This window comes from Elephantulus edwardii, unplaced genomic scaffold, assembly GCF_000299155.1.
Source record: "Elephantulus edwardii isolate Elephantulus edwardi_28Jun2011 unplaced genomic scaffold, EleEdw1.0 scaffold00234, whole genome shotgun sequence".
Classification (NCBI taxonomy): domain Eukaryota; kingdom Metazoa; phylum Chordata; class Mammalia; order Macroscelidea; family Macroscelididae; genus Elephantulus; species Elephantulus edwardii.
In genome coordinates, this window is record NW_006399984.1 from 2,440,130 (window position 1) to 2,465,372 (window position 25,243).

Below are 25,243 nucleotides of genomic sequence, written 5' to 3' on the forward strand. Positions count from 1 at the left end.
AAAAAAATAAAAAAAAAAGAAGAAATTTAGCAGGTGATAAAAAAACTTGCAAAAAGGAATAAAGGAGGGGAAGAGAGTGGGAAAAAAAAACTTGCAAAAAAAGGTCCTCACCCGAACCACTTTACCAGTGAATTCTATCAAACATTCAGAGATGAAATATTATCAATTTTACTTAAATTATTTCAAAACGCAGAAAAAGAAGAAACACTCCCAGAGTCATTCCATGAAGCAAACATGATCATGATTCTAAAACCAGCAAAGACATCACCAAAAAAGAAAACTATAGACAACTTATCTCTGATGAACAGAGATGCAAAAATCCTTAACAAAATCCTAATCCATAGAAACCAAAAGTATATATTAAAAAAATTTAATCATGATCAAAATTAATGTAATTCATTAATTAAAACAAAGGAATAGAACTATAAAATTCTACCAATTGAAAGGCCTTTAACAAAATCCAAAAACCCATTCTTGATTAAAACATTCAATAAAATAGGATAAAGAGAAATTTCCTCAATGCAGTTACAAGTATATACACAAAACCAAGAGCCAACATCATTCTCAATGGAGAGAAGACTAAAAGGCTTGCTCCTTGCAAACAGGGAGCAGGGCAAGGATGTCCACTCTCAGCATTCTTATTCTGTAACTGGTGCTTTATGCAGATATGATAGTGCACACAGAAAACGCTAAGGACTAAAAAAAAGCTGATCTAGTACACCAATTCAGCAGAGTAGCATGACACAGAATCAATATACAAAATCAGGAGGATTTCAATACAGCAAGAAAGAAAACAATGACAAAGAAACAAGAAAAGTAATACCATTTATAACAGCCAATAACAAGATGAAGTGAACAGGAATAAACTTAACTAAAGGCACAAAAGACCTATATAAGGAAAATTACAAAACACTACTGCAAAATACAGCAAGAGACAGAATTCAATCGAAAAATACTCCCTGTTCATGGTTAAGAAGTTTCAACATTATGAAGATAACAAATTAACCTAAGTAATCTGTAGGTTCAATATAATCCCAATACACATATCAACCTCACTTTTCAAGGAGACAGAAAAGGCAATTTTAAATTTCATTAGGTAAGGAAAGAGATCCTGAATAAACAGCCTCTTCTGAAAAACAAAGTAGAAGACATCACATAGCCTGATCTAATAACTTACTGCTACAAGCCACAGTATTTAAACAGCATGGTATTGGTACAATGACAAAACACAGACCAAGGGAATAGAATCAAGAACCCAGAAATCAACCCCCCTACCTATGATCAAATTATATTCAACAAAGAAATGAAACTCATTAAATAAGGAAATGACCACCTCATTAACCAATGATGCTAGCAAAACTGGGCATCAACCTGCAGAAAACTAAAACAGGATCCTCAATTCTCTTCATACAGTAAATTCAGCACAATCAGGGAGTTTGAGGTAAATTAAAAAATCATCAGAGAAAAAAAAATCACAACAATTTTAGAAGACTCAGTCTGTGGCATGAAATTTTAGAAGCCTCCGTCTGTGGCATGAATAGGCATGCAAACACGACCAAAACCATCTAAAAATTAAATCCCTGTGTGTCAATCAAAAATCTTGTCCAACTACATCAAAAGAAAGCTCACTGACTGGGGAAAAATATATTTGGAAATGACCACTCAGACAAGGGATTTGTAACTAAAATGTACAGACTATTACAGGTCCTCCACAAAAAAGAGATTGATAACCCAATTATAAAATAGGCAAAAAACATGAAAAGATTCTTCACCAAGGAAAATATGGCCAACAAACATATGAGGAAATGTTCAAAATCACCGGCAATGAGAGATACAGATCAAAACAATAATGAAATACCATCACACTCTAGCAGCAGAAGCAAAGTTCAACACGACAGTAAACAATAAATGTTGGCATACAGGTTAAAGACTGAAATGCTTATGTGCTGCTGATGGGATTGTAAAGTACAACTATGGAAGGCATTTTAGCATTTTCTCCAAAAGGTGAATATAGAAATTCCACATGACCCAGTTATTCCACTACTTGAATTTACTCTACTAAGACAAATCAGAGCCAACACGCAAACAGAGATATGGTTCAACATGGCTTTATTCACAATAGCAACAAAATGAAAATCAGTAGTCTAGCCATGTTTCCAAGGTTAAACTTAATAGATACAGCAGCACAAAATGGGCATCTCACTACCAGTAAGAAAGAAGATCAAAGAATGCAGTACATGTTCTTCAGGCCAGAGGAAGAGATCAAAACAAGGCAGAAGCAATGAAGAACCAGAGACCAAAACCAATGTAAGACAAAGCTGACAAGGGACTGCCCCTAGGGAACCATAGCTGGGGCCTATAACCAAGCCCCCAGACAGACTGCAAGGGAGCAGCATGAAATTATTAACTGGCCTAAAACTTAACATTAAGTTGCAAGTGAGTGGAACTGAGAAACCTTCCAAAAGATTGTATCTGGGTTTCAAACCAGAATTTTAACTATTAACTCTGCTACTAAATCCTTTAATCATAGAGGGCGGGAAAAACACCACATACAACTCTGACTGCTGTCAAATCAGAACCAGAAAAACCACACACAATTCTAATTGTTATCAAATAGCTGACCCTCCACCAGGTTGCTGAGGCTATAAACTGCATGGGCAAAGATATCCCATGGAGCTGCTGGTAGAATCAAACTATGAGAGAGGTATGGCCTTCAGGTTAGCAGCACAACTCCTTTCAGATCCTGGCCACCAGAGCTCCCTATGTTTTTTAAAAATTCTTGAGGTATACTGTCACGTCAGAACCAACCCACAGCTGACCATCCAGTTGGTTTTCAGAGGCAGTAACGGGAGGAGACTGCCCATTTTTCTCCCACACAGCAGCTAGTGGATTTGAACCTTGTACCTTTGGGTTTGCAGCACAAGTCAATTTTCCATTATCTTTATTTACCAAAATAGAAATAATAGCTCTAAGTAAAAGTCCATTCATAACAAATTCAATAGAAGAAATCTGTCAACTTTGTCAGATGAATAAAGAAACTGCTCCAAACTGTTTCAAAATAGTATGCATTTTCCACCTACCTTGTAAGCCTTCCAGTAGTTTTGGATAACGAACGTGTTCCTCTGTTCCATGCCCAAGTCTTTGATTGTCACCTTTTCCCCATGAGTAAACTCGTCCATCTTTGGTTAAAGCAATTGAAAACTGGCTTCCACAGCGTACTTTAACAACATCCAAGTCTTGAAGTTTTTCAATAAGTTTTGGCGTTTTGCAGCCATCACTCCCACCTCTGCCCAATTTTCCATAGTCTCCATCTCCCCAAGACCACACCTGACCTAAAGACATACAAAGGTATGTAAGTTTAAAAAAATACGTCAGTACACTTTAATGCAATCTTTTAAAAGGCTGAAAATAATGTATTCAATAAAGCACTCAAATCTAGACCACTAAGGTGTTCAGTTAAAAACAAATGGGTGTTACAGACCAAATGAAATCGCATTTTTATAAGGCTCATATATCAGCAATTAAGAAAGGGAAAGTTAGATTTTATTTAATTAAAGGAGTAACAAAATCCTGATCCTTACTTGAGCGAGGCCTTAACACGATTTAAGTGTGTCCTGAACACTGACAATCCACTCTATTTCCTCCACAGAACAAAACAGCTGACATGCAGCTTGGCAATTGCTCTGGTCCTACTGGCCAACAGTCAACATTATAACCAAGAGTTAACTGTATCATTTGTTCCCAAACATCTGTTACCATAATTCTTAAATTTAGTTACTGTGTTATAAAGAATTCTCTTGTGCTGTTGCCTTTTGGAAACTGACCTTAAATTATTAGGTATCCCTGAGCTTTTGTCCTTTTGCGCAATTAGAGGGAAAACACTCCTTCTCCTCCTATTTCCATTACAAGACACATAACCTTTGACAAGTCTGTCCAGGGAGTTCCACCAGAAATTAAGAAGGACACAATCTTTGCCCTAGTTTGTCTGATAAGCTACTCACTTTCACCCCAGTAAATGACAAAACAGTCTGCCAGTAACAAACAGATCATCGAAACTGAAACTATCTGGTCTTTGCTACTTTTCTCGTGACAGCATGGAAGCAATGAGAGAAAAAAAAACCAGCCATAGCTATATTCTGTTGTTGTTACATACTGCTGAATCAAAACTAAGTAATAGCTTACTCCAGCAAGTTTTCAGAATTAGTAAGTTACACAGAAGGCTGCCCATCGCCCTTATTACTAAGCCATTAGAGTACAATTCTATTTGTAAAAGCAGGTTAGTCCCTGAACTAACACGAAAACTGTAGTTACTTAAAGGTACTCTAGCTATGTAAAGAATAAGTATTCCAATGTTCAACTCAGGAAACCCAAACACAAAAACTGGAAAACATGCACTGCCAACATGGATTCAGTTAAACACTGCCATCAACTACTTTCCTAACTGCCCAGAGCAGTTTCCATTTTTACTAATGTTTTAAGATTTGAAAGAATCATAGCTATGTTTTAAAATTTTTTTAAAATTTTCCATTTTCAATAACGTCTTTATTGTTGTTGTCATTAATGATTGCCTTCGAGTTGAGCACAACTCATAGAGACCCTGTGAACAAAGGCCCAAAGTCCCTCTACAACTATCAACATTTCTCAAACTTCATAGTTCCTAGAGGCATGCTGTTTTAAGAAGTGGATATATGCTACTGAGTTGTCTGAGATGTATAGTGACCCTATGTACAGGAGCTCTGAACCCTTCCCTATACTGAGCCAATCTCACTAATCCTGACACACCAACCCCACTGCCCCAGTTACTGTATCAATCCATCTCATCCGGAGTCTCCCTCTCCTGTGCTGTCCATTCAATCGACCCATCTCATGGAGGGTCTTCCTCTCCTGTGCTATCCCTCCACTCTCCCAAACATGATATCCCTCTCCAAGGACTGGTCCCTCCTTGCAACATGCCCAAGGAATGTCACACAAACTTTCAGAATCCTTGACTTCAAGGAGCAGCCGAGCTTCACCCTCTCTAGGATAAACCTCTTTGTTCTGCTAGAAGTCCATGGTATATTCAACACTCCTCTCCAGCACCACAGCTCAAAGGCATCACATCTCTATCATCCCTAGTTACTGTCCAGCTCTCCAATGTATAGCACGCAACTGCACCGACTATAGCCCAGATCAGGCACACCTTGGTCTCCAGACTGATGTTGTTGCTCTCCAGTACTCCAGAGAGGTACCTGACACCTGACTTTCCCAGTGGAATTTGTCTCTTGATTTCCTGGCTGCTGGTATCAAGCAAACTAAAACTGTTAACTATCTCAACTGTTCACCAACCATAATGATGCTGCCAATTGGCCCAGTGGTGAGAATCTTTTGTTTTCTTGATATTAAGCTTCAATTCATATTGAAGGCTGCAGTCTTTAACATTCTGCAACAAGTGCTTCACCATCCTTACTGATGCTGCCTATTGGCCCAGTGGTGAGAATCTTTGTTTTCTTGATAATGAGCTTCAATTGATGGCTGCAGTCTTTGACCTTCTGCAACAAGTGCTTCAGGTCCTCCTCAGTTTCAGCAAGCAGGGTTGTATCATCCGCATAACGCAGGTTGTTGATGAATCTTCCACCAATCATGATGTCACATTCCTCCTCGTACAGCCCAGCATCCGGATGATCTGTTCTGCATACAGATTGAAAAGGTATGGAGACAGTATACGTCCCTGACGGACCCCTTCCCAATTCTGAGCCATGCAACGTCTCCTTGCTCTGAATATGACCTCTTGGTCCAAGTATAGGTTTTGCATAAGCACAAACAAATGTTCTGGGATTCCTGTTCTTCTCAGAGTCAGCCACAGCTTGTTGTGATCCACACAAGTCAAAAGCCTTCGTATAGTCAATGAAGCACAGATAGACATTCCTCTGGTACTCTCTGCGTTCTGCCAAGATCCACCTAACATTAGCTATAATATCCCTAGTACCACGACCTCTTCTAAATTCAGCCTGCATGTGTGCTAGTTCTCTGCTGACGTGTTGCTCCAGTCGTTTTTGGATCATTTTCAGGAGAATCTTGATTGCATATGGTATTTTTGGGTCACCTTTTTTTGGAATGGGAACAAATATCGATCTCTTCCAGTCAGTTGGCTTGTGGCTTTCCTCCCAATTTGTTCACAACTTAGCACATGCAGGGCAGCGTCTATTTGTTGAAATAAGTCAAGTGGTATGCCGTCAACTCCTGGAGCCTTGTTTTTTTGTCAATTCCTTCAGTGCAACTTGAACTTCCTCTTTCAACACCACAGGCTCTTGCTCATATGTTATTTCATGAAATTCTTCTGTGTCAGCCAATTCTTTCTGGGACTGTGACTGAATGCTGATGTATGCCACACCTTGATACTGAAGAAAGATCCCTATGATACCACTGGGCAGGTCCATGATACTATTCTAGTTTACATTTTCTTTTTAGTGGAATAATGCCAAATAGAATGACATCTGGAACTGTCTCTAGTCATTAACATTACTTAGTTTTCTATTGTTCAGCCACATTGCTTGCTTCTTCTAAATCTTGCTTGCTCTAGGTTATTCTATAGTATGCTACACTGTTTGCTCATTTTTTAGTTCTGAGTTTCATTCATTATTCAGTGTATATTGTTTATCTTGAGGACACATTTATCAGGTTTGAAGGATAGAAACATTTATTCCTTAAAAATCTATTCTATACTATACAGCATGCAGGAGCAATGATTTTGAAAATTACTACTCAACTTGGGAGGGTCTGGAGAGCATTATTCTAAATGAACTCACTCAGTCTCATAAGGACAAATACTGCATAACACCATTATTGTAGAAGTAATTAGTAAAACATGTATAAGGACCCAAGGGGGGGAAGGTAGAAGCAAAGAGTAAGGATGGGCAGGGGGATAATTATAGGGTCACATAATTTGATGGGTAGGGGGAGAGGTGGGTAAAGAAAATTAGAAAGATCCAGTGTGAAAAATAATGTCTATGAACTTTGTAAGTAAGCCAGTATAATTTTTTTTTTTTTAAAAAAAAGAAACAAAAAGCCCAAACCCTGTACTCTGTAAGTATTTTACAGTCCCGCCAATACATCTTAGATGAACTGGCATCTCAAGAACACTATGCTCCAATAGTTGACATACTGTCTACTTTAAAAGGCTGCAAAGGGCAACATGTGCTCTACATACCATTCTCTGTCACAGCCAGGGTCTGAGCATCCCCACTTCCACATGCCACATCAATAACCTTCAGTCCTTTCAGCCCAGCTACAAGCACTGGAATGACCTCATCCTCGCTGGAGCCTTCAAAGAGACAGGACTGTCATTATTGTAAAAGAAGCAACTTCCCTGTACACACTCAATCTTCACACTGCAGACGTACCATGGCCCAGTCGACCGTAGTTTCCCCTGCCCCAAGTGTACAGCTCCCCCTCAGCAGTGATAGCCGCACTATATGTGCTTCCACAAGCAATGTGCACCACATGCTTCCCAGCCTGCTTCCCAGAAAAAGCAGAAATCACCTTGGGCTCTTCCAGAGGCCTGGGGAAAGAAAAGAATACAAATAAATACCATTCCAGACATTGACAAAAAATTAATTAGCAGGAATTATCACAGCCAACACAGTTTCTACCTTCAAATTTCTTATGAAGTAATTAAATATTTAATTTTTAAAAAACCTAACTCTCCAAAACAAAACTTTGTTAAATAGGTATCCAGTGCCAGCAGAATGGTACCCAGCAGAATTTCAGAACATCTATTAAAGACACATGCATCACAGTTCAACAACAGCTTTAGTCACAATGGTCTGAATTTACAAATTATTTGAATGCTCATAAACTATAGGAAAAAAACTACGTGACTTCTAAGCAATGGAACATCCTACAGCATGCAGTTCAAATCTACCAACTGTTCCATGGGAGATGGGCAATTACTTCCAAGTGATTTACTGCCTTTGAAAACCAACTCTGAAAACTCAGATATGAGTTGGTTCTGACTCAAAAGTATACACCAACAACATAATAATCATGCTCACTCTTACTCATAACCAATTTCCTTAACACACTGTCGAAAATGACAGCAAAAAAATGTGTTTCTAAGCATGGTCTCAATTTAAAAGTGTGCAGCAACGTGTTAAGTATACACATAAACCCACTTGGGCTCATTCACTCACTCATGCATTGCTTTCAAGTCAAAGTCAGAGCTAACCCTTCATCATGTTTCTGAGACTACAAATTAATGGGAGGAGATTATACATCTTTCTCCCAGAGCAGTGGCACATCTCCCTTGAGGCAATCCAATCTCCCTAAACAGAGTTCCACAAAAGGTGTGGTCTACTCACTCTGTGAACTGTGTAAAATAAATTAACACAGGTATAAATAGCCAAAAATCTCAACTCCAGTAACTTCTTGTTTTACCTCATTCCAACTTCTCTAAAAGTCCTTCTCCAACTCTTTTTTCTTTTTTTGTTGTGTACCACTGAAATGGATCCAGTTGGCACAGGAAAAGATTGCCCCTACCAGGAGAGTATCTGGTGGATTCTAACTGTATGCCTTAGGGACTGAAGTGCAGCTTCTTGCCACTAGGCCACCAGAGATCCCTTTCTCTTAAACTTTTATCTCTTTTTTCTCTCTTTTGGATTTCTGTTTTCTTCCCTGAACTTGGAGGGTAACAAACAGACTATTCATTTTAGTACTTAATCTCAGCAGAGTACTATTTTATTATGAAATAGCTGATATATTCTAAAGTATACAACATGGGACAAAGATGGGCAATCTCCTCTCATACTGTTAAATGCCTCAGAAAACCCACTGGAAAGTCAGCTATGTTTGACAGGATGGTTCATAACAACAACAAAAATACAAATAGCGAGGTGGTTCAAATCCAGCAGCTGCTCCTGGAAGAAAGATGGCCAATCTCTCCTCTCATACAATTTACAGGCTCTGAAAACGACTGGATATCTATACGTTATGACTTGGTTCTGAATAGGCAGAAATGAGTTGAAAAAATAAATAACATAAATCAGGTAATAAAAACAATACTAGAGATCCAAGATGGCAGCAGAGGCAGAGACAGCGTGGTGAGCTGCGGGAGCAGGAAACCACTTAAAGCACGGCCATTATGGCCTTCCACAGACTTCGGCTTATTGATAATTGAACACTTAATCAGTTGATGACTGGCCCTCAGTGAAGATCAAGGCTCAACAACAGGAATTCAAGGATTCCCAAGGAGAAATGGGTGAGTCTCGTGGCTCCCAACCAACCCCCTCCACCCCGCAGAGCCCGAGCCGCACCAAACAGCTGCTGCAGCTCCATGAGGCTTCCACAGCCTGAATGAATGGATTCCCTCACCCAGGATGGATGCTGGGCACCGGCCCTCCTCAAGACTGGTACAGTGAAGCCACCACACTGCCGCAAGGTGGACTTGGTCTGGAGAGAATACTTGGAGCCAGGATGGCGGCTGTGGGGAAAGCCCGCACCCGCTGGCCACCCACACAAGAGGGGCCGCGCACCCGCCAAGTGCCCATGCGGCGGGGTGGGGAGGCGCACACCAACGGCAGCCCGCGCTGGGGGGGCCGCGCACCTCCCGCAGGCCTCCTGCGCTGGGGGGGGGGGCGCACACCACTGGCTGCCTGCGTAGGAGGTGGGGGATGGGATGCATTCCCGCCATCTGCAGGTTTTGGTTTCCTTGGAAAGGCCAAAGAAGACGATTACCTATGTATTGGAAAGGCCAACGAGGACAATTACCTATGCACTGGACAGGCCAAAGAGGACAATTAACTATGCAATGGATTGCTGAAAGTCACTGTGAGTCTGACGACCTTAATAGTGGCAGCATGCACAAGAGGACCCACATCCTAAATGCACCACATATTTTGTTCTGTTGAATGCTTCTGCCAAAAGATGGTTAGACCTGTGGGGAGTCTGTTCACAATTCTCAGGTTCCCTTTATCATATATAAAGGGGGAGGGCAGTGACACCTACTTCAAAATACAGTATGACCACTTATTGGGGGGAGGGGGGTAAAAGTGGCAGTGCTGGAATTGGAAACACTATCCCTGACCAAAGAGTCCTCAGTCAGGTGAAGGGACCAGACTGGGGTAGGGGCAATTGGAGGGGGAGTATACCAGCCAGCTCCTGGGGGGTGTTGCCCTGCTCGGGATGGGCTGCCCTTGGCCCCCGGCTCGGGGCGAGCCGTCGCGGCCCTCTGCCCGGGGCGAGCCGTCCTGGCCTTCTGCCCAGGGTGGGCTGCGCTTGGCCCCCGGCTCGGGGCGAGCCGTCGTGGCCCTCAGGGTGAGCTCCTCAGTCCCCAGATTGTGCCATCTGACCCCTGGGTGGGGAAGGAGAAGAAGAAAAAAAAAAAAAGAATGCCTAGGGTATCCAGAGAATGTTACCTAGCCACGTCTGCCACCCTCCCCCCCCAGTAAACCTGAACGCAACACCCTCAAAGCCCTTCTATTTGTAACTCACAAGTTTGTTCTTTCTAGGTTTGCTCCCTTTTCTATAGGTAACCTTAACTGAGTTTTACTCCAGAATTGACCCTGAACCTAGTGCCAGTGACAAAAAGGAAATATAACTGACAGCTAAGGAAGCAAAGGAGGATGGAGCCTCTGGGTTCAACCAGCCATCCCCACTGGACCCACCTGGGGAAACACTTTGCAATCCAGAGGGGAGCAAATGACAGGAAAATATCTCCAACAGAGCAAGAAGGCAAGCAGCTTTAACCCAAGACCACCAGTAAGGTGATAGAGCATCCTCCCTTCCCCCCTTTACATCTATGCCCCTGTTTAGCATGAGGAAGCCAGAGAGTCGGCATCCAATTCCCAAATCAATAAGACAGTTGGTTTAATTACTACTGGAAAATGCATGTCATTCCTCTGTAGCATCTGGTCCCCACTAGACCCTCATCATTTCCTTCACCTACTCCCCCCACCGACCAAACTGTGCAGCTCTTCAACTGCATCCTGGCCCATCCTCACCCTTCTGCCCCCAACCCTCACCTCCTTGTACCCCCAATATGTTTTTCCCAATTAAAAAAAAAAGAAAAGGAAAAAAGAAAAAAAAACTACTGAAACCCCCCCCCAAAAAAATACTCAAAGCTAACTTTTTTGAGAAGGTAACTTAAAATACTTTTTAAGTCACAGTATGCCTATGCCAATGACACCATCCCTTTCCAGTCTGAGAGTAACAAATCTAAATTTTATATTCTTCATGCTTTTTTCATAATAATCTTACCACATCTGTCCAAAGTTCTAACAACACTGGTACAGTATTAATATTTTGGCCCTCACAATAAATGTGTAACATTAAACATGTAACAGCTTTTATCACAGTTGAGTTTTTCGAGTTACTGTGATAGAGCAATGGCGTGAATATTTGATTCCAGTATGTATCTCACTGCATTCACATACAGAATGCACCAGAGACCTCTGGGGCAGGCAATGTCCAGAAGGTGATCATTTCAAATCCTGCTGCTGTTTCATCTACTGTATAAATCTATGATACACATTAACAGAGATTGCTAGATTTTACTCTCAATAAAAAGTTTCTGCTGCCAGTTCCCAAACATAACACCAACACATAAAAGCATCCCATCAGTCTGGGAGTTCTCAAAACTCTCACGTTTTACAGTCTTACATCTCTAACTTAAATGTTTTTCTGTTCTCTCAAAAGTAATAAAAAGCCTCCACAATGTACAATAACCCAAAGAAATTGTTCCTTTTAAAGACTGTGACAAAAACCTTATGGTTCAAATACATATCCTAATCTGCTGGACAATGTTGACACATTTAAGAATACAGACTGAAAATGCGAGTCAAATTCATTTTCTCAAACTCTGCAGAATTAATTTAGAGAAAAGTAGAAAAAAAATCTAGTTTTATTGAAGCTGAAGAAAAAAAAACAAACTGTCCCTCTTTACTGTGGACACTTCCACAGGTTTGTCAAGAAAAGACCAGCCTAGTATACAAGTAACAATAGCTTTAAAAAGTCACAGCTATAATTTTATTTTACTCCTCAATCTTAGAAACAGCAATATAAAGGAAACCAAGTCCAATAAAAGAATAATGCCATACATACACAGTGTCCCCATGACCTAGTCGTCCTCCATCCCCACACCCCCAGGAATAAACTTCTCCAGTGGCTGCCAAGGCTAGGTAATGATGACCATCAGAATGTGCAGCAATTTTTACAATGTTTCTAGAAGCAAGACCCTGGACCAGCTGCGGGGCCTGAAAAAGGAAAAATTGGAAGTAAAATTACAAATCAGTACAAAAACAATGAAAATAACATGACTTTCCTCAATCATACATTTCAATGTAACAAATCCAACTCTAATGTTAGCTAGTCATTTCTCTATTCAATGTATGTGACTTGCATGCATCAAAAAAAACTCGGAACCAATGACAGGAATGCTTTACAGGAATACAAGTCCAACTAAAGTACCTACCAGAGCATCACTATTGTAGGTCTGTGTGTACACACGGCCACTCCTTGACAAAATAAGGAAGCGCTTCTCTGCACAGGCAATCTGTGTGACACCCAGGCTGGCAAGGCTTTCACACTGAATTGGACCAATCACATTGGCATAATATTTCCATCCTATTAGCCCCCAACCTATGACCTCTTGCAATGACCCCTGTAAAATAATAACCATTTTTTGTAAAAGCAGACTTTCTCACATAAATGTGTTTCATTATTTATAAAACAGTTTATGCTAGTAACAAAAAAAGTAAAGAAAGTATACTCTGTAAATATATGCGGACACGACCATTAGGGAGTCAAGCGTACTACAACACTAGGAAATATCAAATACATAAAAAAACATTTTCCCCAGCCAGTTCACATTTTCAAGCACAATTATATATAAACCAAGAAGAGCAGGTATGCACATACTCACATATAGAAACACGTGTAGATTAATCACTACCCTAAAAATTAAGAGGGAGTTCTCGTGGTCCACTGGACCAACAGGCAGTGTCATGATAGACAAGAGAAGATCGAAACTGTCAACAGGTTCATCCACAATTAACACCCTTGGAACGAGCAGTCAGAACATAAGGAGACATATTGCAATGGGAAAATCTGCCAAATTGGATTTTGCCAAATTATTGGGGAATAGTGATGTTAGGTTGAGGACTAAGGTGTGTCTTATTCAGGCCATTGTCTTTCCAATTACTAGCTATGCATCCGAGAACTGGACAATGAATAAGGATGACAGAAGAGGAATTGATGCTTTTGAGCTGTGTTGTGGGAGAAGAGCACTGCACATCCCATGGATGGCCAAGAAAATGAATAGATATGTCTTGGAGAGGGTACAGCTAGAGTGCTCTTTGGAGGCAAGAATGATGAGCCTTCGCCTCACATATTTTGGAAATATTGCTAGGAAATGCTATTCCTTGGAGAAGGACATGGTGCTGGGAAGGGTAGAGGGTTAGCGAAGAAGACAACCCTTAACCAAGTGGACTGCAAGGTGATTGCTGCAATGGGCTCTTGTGTGTCAGGAAGTATGAGGACTGTGCAGGACAGGACTAGGTTCAGATCTTTTTGTTCATAGGGTCGCTATGAGTAGTACTCGGCTCAATGGCACCTAACAACAACAACAGTGGTAAGAAGCTACCCTGCAATTTCAAAGGCACGGAGTTCAAATCCACCAGTGGCTTCCTGGGAGTAGGCAAGGGAATCACCTCCTGTGTGATTTACTACCTCTGAAAACCTGCCGGAGGTTCAGTTATGAGTCAGTTACAACTCCATGGTATTCAACAATAGTTAAGCAGAAAAATAATACAAAGTAATCAGAAGTGGCACCCACTTCCTAAACAGCATGCCTCCGGAAACTCTATGAACTCTGATAAATGTCAATAGTTGTAGAGGGGCTTCAGGTCTTTTGTACATAGGGTCGCTATGAATTGTGATTGACTTGAAGACAATCAACAACAACAAGGTGGACAGTTTGTTCTGACTCGATGGCACACAACAATAACAATAAATTAAGTGAGGTGCAAGAACTTTCCTGTGGCTCTTGGACACATCCTTGAGCCTGGAGTCCGGGACACTACACCTTAGATGGCTTACCTACTTGATGAGGCTGCCCAGAAGAACATGAAAGAACACTCAAGGAGGGCAGAGTGTCTAACACAGAAAGATCCCGCAACTAAACACCATTACCACTATCACACTGTCTAGGAAGCAGATACACTCCAAAATCATACCAGTGCCCCAAAGGACAACAGATGCCAACAAGATGGTTCAAATGGGCCAAAGCTACAGATCATATGAGTACTCACTCTCACAGATTCTAAAAAGCTATTATAAAGGTCCCACACTCAACATCACAGAAAAGATCCATACAAGCACAGAATGAGAATTTCATGGAATTACTGATTAATTAAAATATATAAAGATGACTAATATAGCAAATACCTTGTGAGATGTTGGAGAGCTACACAGAGGAGGCATACAAGGGGTTGCCAGGCGGTCCAGGTGGGCTGTAACGACAACTGCCGTCTGTCGTAAATCAATGGCCAACTCATTGTCTTGTGGTAGAGTAAGGTACCTCAGGAAACTCTCATTGGGGCTGAGAGGGCCAGATAAGAGCTAGATAAGAAATGCAAACAAATAACACAAAGAAATTTTTGTGCTGTTGTTATGTGTCTTCAAGTTGACCCATTGCAACCCTGCATACAGCAGTTCTGAACCCTGCCCTCAGTCTCACTAATTCCGACACATCAACCACCATTGCCCTAGTCACTGTATCAATCCATCTCACCCAGGGTTTTCCACTCCTGTGCTGTCCATTCACCCTTACAAGCATGATGTCCCTCTCCAAGTACCCATCTCTCCTGGCAACGTGCCCTAAGTATGTAAGACAGAGCTTCAAAATCCTAGCCTCCAAGGAGAGACTTGGTTTCACCCTCTTCAAGACAGACCTATCTGTCTACTTGGCGGTCCATGGTATGTTTAAGGCTCTTTCCAGCACCACAATTTGAAGGTTTCGATTCTTCTGCTGTCATCTTTAGTCACTGTCCAGCTCTCTGACGCATAAAAGTAACTGCAAAGACCATAGCCTGGATTAGGCACTCCTTAATCTCTAGACTGACATCACTGCTGCTTGGTATTCTGGAAAGGTCCCCGACAGCAGATTTTTCCAATGCAATTCATCTTTTGATTTCCTGACTGCTGGTGTTAAAAGTGTTGATAGTGGAACCAAACAAGCTGAACTGTTAACAAACTCAAACTCTTCTCCCTCTATCATGGTGCTGACAACGGGTCCAGTGGTGAGAATCTTTGTCTTCTTGAAGTTAAGCTTCAATCTTTATTGAAGACTAGAAAAACTAAAACATAGTCTTCCTTTTAATTTTGGAGTTTACAATAATGCAGTATCTTTTTTTTTTTAATGCTTCATTCTTGAATTTTCCCCTCTGCTCCCTCTCTCCACTCACTAAACTCTTCAACCCAGTGATAGTCCCCCCACTCCACCAGTTCCCTGCCCACTTCCTTCTTTGTATATCTATACATATCTCACTTCTGTTTTTACAATAATCGTCTTATACAGTATTTGTTCTTATGCACCTGAGTTAGTTTACTCAGCAAAATGCACTCTAGCCTCTTCTATGTTATAGAGTATTTTTCAAAATCATTGATCCTCAATGCTGCATAGTATTCCATCATGTGAATGTATGCATCATCTTTAAATCTGTTCAGTGTAGGTGTTAACTCCACAGGGATTACTAATAGAGTCCAAACCACCTGCAAACCATGGCTCCTTCAGGACCTTCGAGAACTAGCTTTGGAGTGATACAAATAGCATCTCAACCTGACTTTAAAAACCAAATACAAAACTCTTTATTTTCATTTAAATGTTACCTACTTGGGAGAAAAATCTAATTTTTTTTTCTTTTTTTTTTTTTTCCCAGAAAAATCTAATTTTATTTACTCAATTCTGTCACCGCCATAAAATAGATAAACTGAGCTGAAATAATATAATGGAATGGCTGCATCTTTCTAAAAAATAAATAAAAATTGGGAAACTCAACATTTACTTCTAAAGAGGAGTCAGAGGAGACTGATGCTGCACACTGAAATGAACGTGGCCTTCCAGCCTGCTCAGGGAGCTGTGGTCTCCCCTGGATTAGCCCACAGGCAGAGTCAGCAAGGTAAACTGGCAATTCAAATGTTTTTTCCTAATATGTATTTAAAGTGTGTGTTTCAGATTTGGTTCTGGGATGATGGCAATGCTGGTGCTCACCAATCTATGGTGCTTTTTCACAAACAGTATAACAGGGGAAAGAGTGATGACTTACCTTGCTCTCCTATTAAGATGGCTGGATTAAGATGGCTGGATATGTGTTTTCTACACATGTAGACAAAGTGATATTTCATGTTGGAACACTCCTATGAGCCTGGCTAAAGATACTATATCCTCAAATGTGCTAACCTTTCTCTTGAAATTTAATGCATGGCTGCCCTATGCTATCTATCTAATCCAAGGATCAATAATGAGTCTCATTTTCTATACTTGAAATATATCAAGAGTTTCACTTATCTTCATGCCTCTATTAACAACTCTTTCACAAGAGAGCATTCTTTTGTTATATGTTCTACAGTATCTAAGTCTCAGCTCGGTCATCGCAAACATGCACTAATAAGGAATTCCTGGAAGTGAACAAGTGCTAAACCCCATGTACTAGAGGTTTACATTATTCTACTATGGCAGAAAAAAATTTGACAGGCAAAATACTCAAACCAAAAACAAAAACGCAGAGCCCAGGAGAATTATCAAGGAGAATACCTCATGGAACATTCTATCATACAAGCTGAACCCACAATGTGACTTCCTGTAACTTCTTTACATGATCAAGCAAAGCTTTCCCACCTTCCAACCTGACTAACCATAAATACCCCCAAAAACCACCACCTCCAAGGACATGTATACCATGGTCTAGTCAGAAATTTCAAGTGTGGATCAAGAGCACCGGGGATGCTTACATGAACATCAGCCTCTGGGTGAAGTGCATCCTTGTTGCCGAGGATGCCCTGGAATCTCTGCAGCAAGGGCAGCAGAGGGGCACTTGTGCCCTGTGCAGACCGCTCATTGTCAGTTTCTTGGGTCCCACTGTCCCACAACTGCAGCAATAACATGACTGCAGATAACATTTGACTAAAAGAGAAAATATATTCTCAAGTGAAAACAGATTAATATTTTGCTATGGGCCATCAAAAATAAAAGCAAACAGCTAAACAAAATTGACAAGATATACACTAGATTAAAGGAAAACTAAAACAGTCATGAAAATAATCAGACAATAAAAATCACTGATAACAAAGATTCTAGCTTTTGTTATTTATAAAATCTATGTCACAATCTATAAGAAGATCAAATAGCTCTTTCTCTAAGTTCCAAGGCGTTAAACGAGAAAATAAAAATAAATAACTATTTCAGAAAAATGTAGGAAAGCAGAACTCAGATATAAAAAGAAAAGGAAGAAAAATCTATGTAAACCTGGATTTAAATAAAGAGCAAGATTTTTGAACAGAGACCATTGTGCATCTGCTACAGATAATAATTAAATAAAATATCATCAATTACAGAAGCTCGCTAAGTGCAGAGGAACCTCACTAAAGCACTGGCCTCCTGTAGAATTCTCACCTTAAAGTGCCCCTCTGCACGGCCAGCTCCAACAGGATGGCCAAGGCCAAGTGCTGGTCCTGCAGGGGAATGCTCCCGGTTCCTTTGGTGCCAGGCGCCCCATAGACATCCCTTAAACAAAAGCAATGCCATTGGGATAAAGCAGTGTCAGAGAAAGTCATCATGCTTAAGAGAAAAGTAAAACAGTATTATATAATCTCTCTCACCAAAAGAAATCAAATTTATATTATTTAGAATCAAGCCTAAGACTTGCTACACAAATGTATTGATATTTTAAATTATAATTAACTTTAAAAATATATTTTAATGTGTTAATATATTTTACTAATTTTATGTAAGACAGAATTACATTAGAAGGCATACATGAAGTAGCTGAAGGAAAAAGGTTTAAATATTTGTCCAGTCCCAATAAAATGTAGTGTCTGTAAATTATCAACAATTCCCTCCAGAAAGTACTAAAGGGTCAATTTCTAAAAGTACTTGAGGATCCATAGGCAAGATGTCTATGCTTATTTTTATATGATCAAAGAAAAACATTTTAACTTATCCAATATCATTATCCAATAGTTAAAAATGTGACTGAGGGAAAGGGAAAATCTCATGACATCACCAGTGCAGTTGAATTTTTCAAATTAATTACAAGCCTATTTTCCAGAACTAATCATCCAAATTCAGAGAGACTAGGAAGAAGGATTGGCCATCCACTTCTGAAATATAACAGGCCTTTGAAAACTCTATGTGCAAGACTGGCTCAGGACAGGACAAGTTTCAGACGACTCAACGACACATAACAACAACAATAATTTTCCAGAGTCTCCAATCTTAAACCTCTGTTGTGACATCAAATTGGAACTAACACAAAGCTAACTGTCCGATCTTTCAGCAGCTTTTCAGAGGCTATAAACTGTATGAAAGGAGACCACCTGTTTTCCTCCCACAGAATGCCCAAGGGATGTGAACCCTATGCGTTTGGGTTGACAGTGCAATTTCTTTGCATTCAACTACTAAAGCTCCCTTAAGCCTCTATAGGAATGTCTTTATCAATGCCCTCAAAAAAGGCCCTCAAACACCTGGTCACAAAACCCATCAGCACTCAAGTCAGTGGAAGGCGTCTGCAGTGAGGAGAGAATACAGGGGTCTGATCCTTCTAAAAACAGAACAATGCACATCATTCAAAGAGGGTGTTTATGTTTTTCTTTGGAGAAAATTAAAAAATTATTCACATGCAAAGTGTTTTAAATATACTAAAACAAGTAGATTAGGTTTTAAATGCTTTATATAAAGTGAAATGTACAACAGAAGTAATTATTTACTCATAATACCTACACTAAAATTGTAAATACATAACACCAATCCTCAGGTGGTGTTTTCATTTCTACCATAAAGTAATTAATAAGTGATCAGACACAATGATTCTGAAATGATTACCATATCTCAAAATAAATAAATTACAGAAAGCATCATTATGTTCTCATTACATTCACAACAGCTTTCTGGGTCAAATCAGAATATTTCAATCAAATTATTTTAAAAGACAAAGAATCACACTAAAAATACACTGCCAAAACATAGCCCACATTTCCTAGCTAAAACAGAGTAAGTTGAGAGGACACACTGTTAGAACCTTCCTACTGGAACACATGACAAAAAAGACTCACCCTGTCACAACAGATCGGAGAAATCTTGTAGCTCTTTCCACAACCTCTAGCCACACAGAAGACACAGTATTTTCATCAAAGAGAGAGGCCTCAGGAAGTGCTCTCAGGGCATCCAGGGACTCTTGCAACAGCTCACTGCACAGGTCTGCATCTTCACCTAGGTTCACATTCAATTTCAGAAGAGACCACACACACTTGGCAATACACACCATCCAAGCTCCCCTCCTCATACTAATGTCTCTCAGCTTGAGAGACATCATTACTCACTCTCACTTTTCTTCATGACATACTCTAAGAATACCAGAGATTAAATGTAACAGTTGACTCAAAGTCAACTCTATTTTATGGCTCCTTGAGGTACAGTACTAACTTTTCTTTTAGAAAAGAAGTCTATAATTGAGGTTTTCCACTGTACTGTATCACTCATGGATAGAAGTGAGCACACAAGCACGTGCATGCACACAGACACTCTGTCTGATTAAAGAAGAAAAAACTGAAAGGCCAAGAAGAAAGACTCTGAAGTCTCTCATCTTTTTTTTTTTTAAATGGCACAGATGCTACAGGGTTGCCCAGAGATAGCTGGATTGGGGTAAGAAGTAAAGGGGGCAGAGGTGAAACAAGACATTACCTGATCGCCAGGCTCTGCGTAAAAATGCAAAAGCAAAAGAAAGGGCTGCTCGGGATCCAACTCTTGCAAGTCCCTCAACTCCTTTGCCTGTCGGTCGGGAACTGTGGAAAATACAAACAGGGAATGGGATAACTAGTCAGAGGAATGCGCAGACAGTACAAAGAAAATGAAAAACACAAAGGAGCACTTAGAGAACAGCCCATACTGAGTTGGGATATTAACCTAAAGGCAGGCAGGCAGGCAGGCAGGCAGTTACAGTCCACCCTCAGCAACTCAAAACAAAGAAGGGCAATTTCTTCCCATTTAATATACAGCCCCAAAAACCTATGAAGGGTCAGCCAGGAAGCTTGTTCTCACTGGAGAGCAATGCTGAGCAGAGTCAGGTAAAATGCTATTTTTTAACTTTTCCTTTTAAAATGGTAGAAATACAAGCACCTTTATTTAAAAATGTTTCAAATGTCTTCATTTAATCGTTTTTCCTCCTTTGAAAAAACTAGTAAGGAATTTTAATCATTTGGAAAAATGCTTATCAACCTCAGGGAAGTGACATCTAATGAGGGGGAGACCAGATAAGGACAATAAACACATAAACAACAAAAAAGGGAAGAAGGTACCAAATAAGTTTGAAAGGGACACACCTAGATGTGCTCTCGAACCTGCATTCATTCACATTTTAAATCTATTGGGAGGCTAAGTTTAAAGCCCACCTGACAAGTCTTGCCCCATCTTACCACCAACTCTGAAGTCACCCCTTTGCTCAACTGGGTGTCTTATCATCTTTAAGTATCTTAAAAATTTGCACAACCAAAATTAAAAAAAAAATTGTACTACACATATATGCATTTGCTTAAGTTTTACAAGTTTCAATTTCAATTTTCTTTTTGCATTTTGAAAAGTTTTACAAAGGGTACCTTTGCCCTGAAAAAAAGAAAAAATATAAAATGTTAGAATAAACTTAATTGTGAACGGATTTCAACTGAACTATAGTCCCCAATTTATTAACATTTTCACTTCCATGATCTGTGAGAAGTGCTACTGGAAAAGGGGGAAATATGAAATGACCTCCCCAAGATACAATGTCAAGTAAAAATAAAAGGGAAAGCATAGGGTTTCTAACAAATCCTTTGATAGTGCATCAGGCTGCCTTTGAGGAGGAGCAGGTTGGCTGCCTCTAAGGAGGCAACCTAGGCAACAGAACTGAGGAAAGTTAACTTCATTTATGAAAGAGGAATATGAACCACACAAAATACAGAATTTTAGGAGACATCCATCTTTAAGTGAAGAACCATACTTTAAGAGCACATTATGAAAAGGCCTGTCAGAACAGTAACCACTGGGGAAAAAAAGCTGCTCCAAGCAGAAAGGATCGTGCTTCCAGAAAAAGAGGTTCTAACCCTGGGCCTATATACTTTAAGATAATTAAGTATTTCAACACATAGCTCTCCAGTGTAAGGATGTTCAAGGAAAATAAATTGACTACAATCTTCTCTGTCCATGGCTTGAATCAGCTGCTCTGTAGGAGAAAGACAAGACAATCTCCTAATGTGTGATTTGCTCTTCTGAAAACCTGCTGGAGGGCCAATTATGAGTCAGTTCCAACTTAGTGGTATACAACAAAAACAAATCAAAACCATTATACATATGGGACAAGAAGATTACATTTAAAAAACAAAAAATATGCTATACTTAAACAATTCTCATCTCTGTATGACTAGATGACAGGTTTGGTTTTGTTTCCTGCTTTTTTCTCTATGTCTCCTGTACTTTCTGATTGTTAAACAAGGAGTAAAAGCCACTATTTTAACCCTCTCTGTTAACCTTATAAAATAGATATTTCACTTGACAATCTATTGTCTATAGCCTTCTGAAGAGAAAAGCTTAGTAAATACCTAGTTATTCAAAACACAAGTCTTCAGTATATTGATGGCGTTTAGTTATACTTCAGAGAAAATTTGTTCATGTAAATCAACATATAAAAAATTTTGTCTGAAAGAATCTCTTCTAATAAGAGCAATATTAAAACTCATCAGAAAGGGGGTAAATGGAGCAAGTAATCTATTAGCTTTGCACTAAATATTATGATCCAGAAAAACAAACTAGAAGAATTAATTTTATTTTAATTAAGTAATGCTAAACTAATTAACTAATTTCATACAGACACAGTGATCTAAAACTATTTCATTTTTACATTTAATGACAGAAAAGGATCTTTAAAACAATTTGATTAAAAAAAATTTTTAAAAATAAATTTTAAAAAATTTGATTATGTATGTTGGAGAGAGACCAGTTGGCCTAGTGGACCAAAAGCAATGCTACCAAGCCAAAGGTGGATGGCCACCATAAGGCCTGTTTTTCATTGTGTTTGTTCAAACCATCTTCTAGGTCGTATAGCCCTGGTGTGTCCATTTGCCCTACAGATGTAACCTGTGGTCGCTATGAAGCTGAACACTGTGACAATGATGTGTCAAATGCGCTAACAGCTACCCATGGTGGACAGTGTTTGGTGATGCTCCCTGGTTGAAACAAGCTTGGAAGCAGGAGTGGCATCCACTTCCATAAATAGCTTGCCTCCGGAAACCCTATTAACCTGGAGAAAGGATGAAAGTCACGCACACAAGTATTGAGGACTTTCATTCATAGGGTTGCTATGAATCACCTACGACTCGATGGCACTTAACAACAATGTCAACTATTATGAAATACTCATACTTATAGTCTTTCTCCAGATTATTAAATATATAAACCAAAGGGGGGAGAGGATAAAATTTTACAAAATGAAAAAGAGGGATTGAATTTCATGAAATGTGACCTGTCAGGCAGCTATGCTACCCAAAGGTGGAGGTAGGCAGTTTGAATTCCCCAGCTAAATAAGGGCAAAAGGACAAGGAATTTCTGTCATAAAGAATTACAATCTTGAAAACCACAAAGGGTATCCAATGGTTACAGATTATAAACTGTTCTCATATATGATATAGGGAGCTCTAGTGGCCTAGTGAGTATGGAGTTGCACTACTAATCCAAAAACAAGTGGTTTGAAACCATAAACTGCTCTGTGGAAAAACAGTGGGCAATCTCCCCCTGTGTAATTTAAAGCATCTAAAATCTAGCTGGAGGTCAGCCATGGCATATACCTTAAACAAAGTCGATACTACCAAAATAGTATTCATATTTAGTCCACAGCCTGAATTTAATATTTATTAACATCAGGATTCTTTTCCTCCATTAAATGATTACCTTTTTTTGTCCACAGAAGGCAGCGAAATACTGCTACTTTTCCACTTAACCTTGACATTCTCCTGAAAAACAGACCTATTCAAGGCAATGAAGTAGCGTTCCAAGATCACCAGCCTCTGCTTGAGTCTGAGGGCTGAGAGGGTGGAGGTAGCTGACTGGAAGGCCACAGCTTGTTGCTCTTTGACCAGCACAGCAAGACATTCCTTTAGTTCATTCACATCTAGGAGACAAGAAAGCACCAACCTCTGAATAGATTAAACTACAATGTTAGTAAAATAATAACAGGTAATAGTCAAGGGCTTAATATATGCCAAAAACATTACATTATCGGCTCAGTAATCTTCATATTCAATATCACAAGACAGTACCATACATCCCTTTAACTGATGAGAAAACTGAGGCACAGAACTGCCCAAGTTCCACAAACAAACGTGGCACATGGGCAGACGACTTCTAGTCACTGACTTGCTGTAAATACCCTACTTTTTAATATAAAAGCATAACAAAAACACTAACAACAGCACATTTCTTAGACAAAAAAACCATATCCATCATTTTCATGTTATGAAATAAAGTTTTAAAATGTTTCCAATGAAACCAACTACTATGTCTGTCTTCTGATAGATAATACACTCATGTTAATATTTTAGAATAACAAATTTGGCTAACATTGAGAGGAGTGGGAATTCCAGTGTACTTAACTGTGTTCATGCGAAAGCCAGACCTAGAAAAACAGCAAGAGAACACTCCATGGATTAAAACCAAGGAAGGTATGAGTCAGGGCTATAGTCTTCCTCCATTATCAATTCAATCCATATGCTGAGCAAATCATTCAAGAGTCTAAACTTTATGAAGAAAAACTGGTAAGACTCATCATAACCCATTATGAAGATAATAAAACCTTGAGTATTAGAAACAAGAAAGTGAGGAAGACTTGAAACTCATTCTTCAGAAGATCAAAGACGACAGCCTTCAGTATGTGTTACATCTCAACCTCAAGTCAAGATATCAAAAGACACTGAGAAAAATCTGCTGTCAAAGACTTCTCCCCAAAGTGCTAAAGAGCCAAGATGTCCGTTTAAAGACTCAAGTTCAACTGATCCAGGCCATTGTCTTTTCAATTACTTGCTATGTAACTAAAAGATGAATAATGACTAAGAATGAAAGAAAACCAATGGCTTTGAGGTGTGCTTGGAGAAGAATATGAAATATCCCACGATTGCCAAAAGAAAGTATGTATATCCAAGGAAAAGTGCAAGAGAGGGTTCCTTAGAGGCAAGAATGGTGAAGCTCTGCCTCACAATACTTTGCGTATGATCTTAGGAGAGGCCAAACCTTTAAAAGAACAGCATGTTTCAAGAAAAGTGGAGTCAATAAGAGAGAAGACCCTCAAGAGACTAAAACAATAGGTTCAACTATATAGGTAAGAGATGGGCTCAGATTTGTTGTTCAATTGACTCCATAATACCTAAAAACAACAGAATATATACTGGATATGTGCTAGTTCACCACACTATTCTGTTTTAAATACTTAAGACTAGGCTTTAAGCAGTCTTTTTGTAAGGATACAAATGCAGAAAGATAATTTTTAAAAAAATTCATCCATTTTACCCTAATGATATCTTGATGTACAATCATACTTACACTGTAAATCAAATACTCTTCCCACAATCCCATAGATCAGTAAGGTCAGTAATGCAATAAAAACAGGGTTTGCTTTACAAGATCTGGATACACTCTACTTCATTAGCCATAAAACCAGGATAAGCTCTGTCTCACAACCTGAGATCCCAGGAGAGGTAAGAATAGCTCGCTCCCCTACCACTGCTTTTCTTAGCTACTGATCATCCAATGAAGAAGGAAGGAAAAGGAAGGAAGGAGCTACCATGACAGAATTCTGTACAAGGATGTATTCACTGCAAATATCTTTTAAAAAAAAACATAAACAGCAACTACAATGAAGGTGCTGGCAAAAAATAAGGTCCCAGGAATCGATGGAATGCCAACTAGAACTTCAGGAAAAAGATGGAGCCCTGATCTATGATCACTAGACTATGCCAAGAAGTTTGGAAGCCGGTCTCT

At 39.6% G+C, this 25,243-nt stretch overlaps 1 protein-coding gene across 1 annotated transcript in view; it reads right to left on the reverse strand.

Moving 5' to 3' along the window:
* The window catches only part of HERC2 (HECT and RLD domain containing E3 ubiquitin protein ligase 2), a 439,756-nt gene that overhangs the window by 372,151 nt on the left and 42,362 nt on the right, over nucleotides 1-25,243 (reverse strand). The window contains exons 4-14 of the mRNA XM_006898588.1: nucleotides 23,162-23,381; nucleotides 19,928-20,028; nucleotides 19,300-19,456; nucleotides 17,642-17,752; nucleotides 16,981-17,152; nucleotides 14,416-14,589; nucleotides 12,443-12,631; nucleotides 12,073-12,224; nucleotides 7,380-7,537; nucleotides 7,187-7,300; nucleotides 3,081-3,332 (exon numbers count right to left, since the gene is read on the reverse strand). Of these exons, the coding sequence (XP_006898650.1) occupies nucleotides 3,081-3,332; nucleotides 7,187-7,300; nucleotides 7,380-7,537; nucleotides 12,073-12,224; nucleotides 12,443-12,631; nucleotides 14,416-14,589; nucleotides 16,981-17,152; nucleotides 17,642-17,752; nucleotides 19,300-19,456; nucleotides 19,928-20,028; nucleotides 23,162-23,381 (1,800 nt within the window). The remainder of the gene's footprint in view (nucleotides 1-3,080; nucleotides 3,333-7,186; nucleotides 7,301-7,379; nucleotides 7,538-12,072; nucleotides 12,225-12,442; nucleotides 12,632-14,415; nucleotides 14,590-16,980; nucleotides 17,153-17,641; nucleotides 17,753-19,299; nucleotides 19,457-19,927; nucleotides 20,029-23,161; nucleotides 23,382-25,243) is intronic.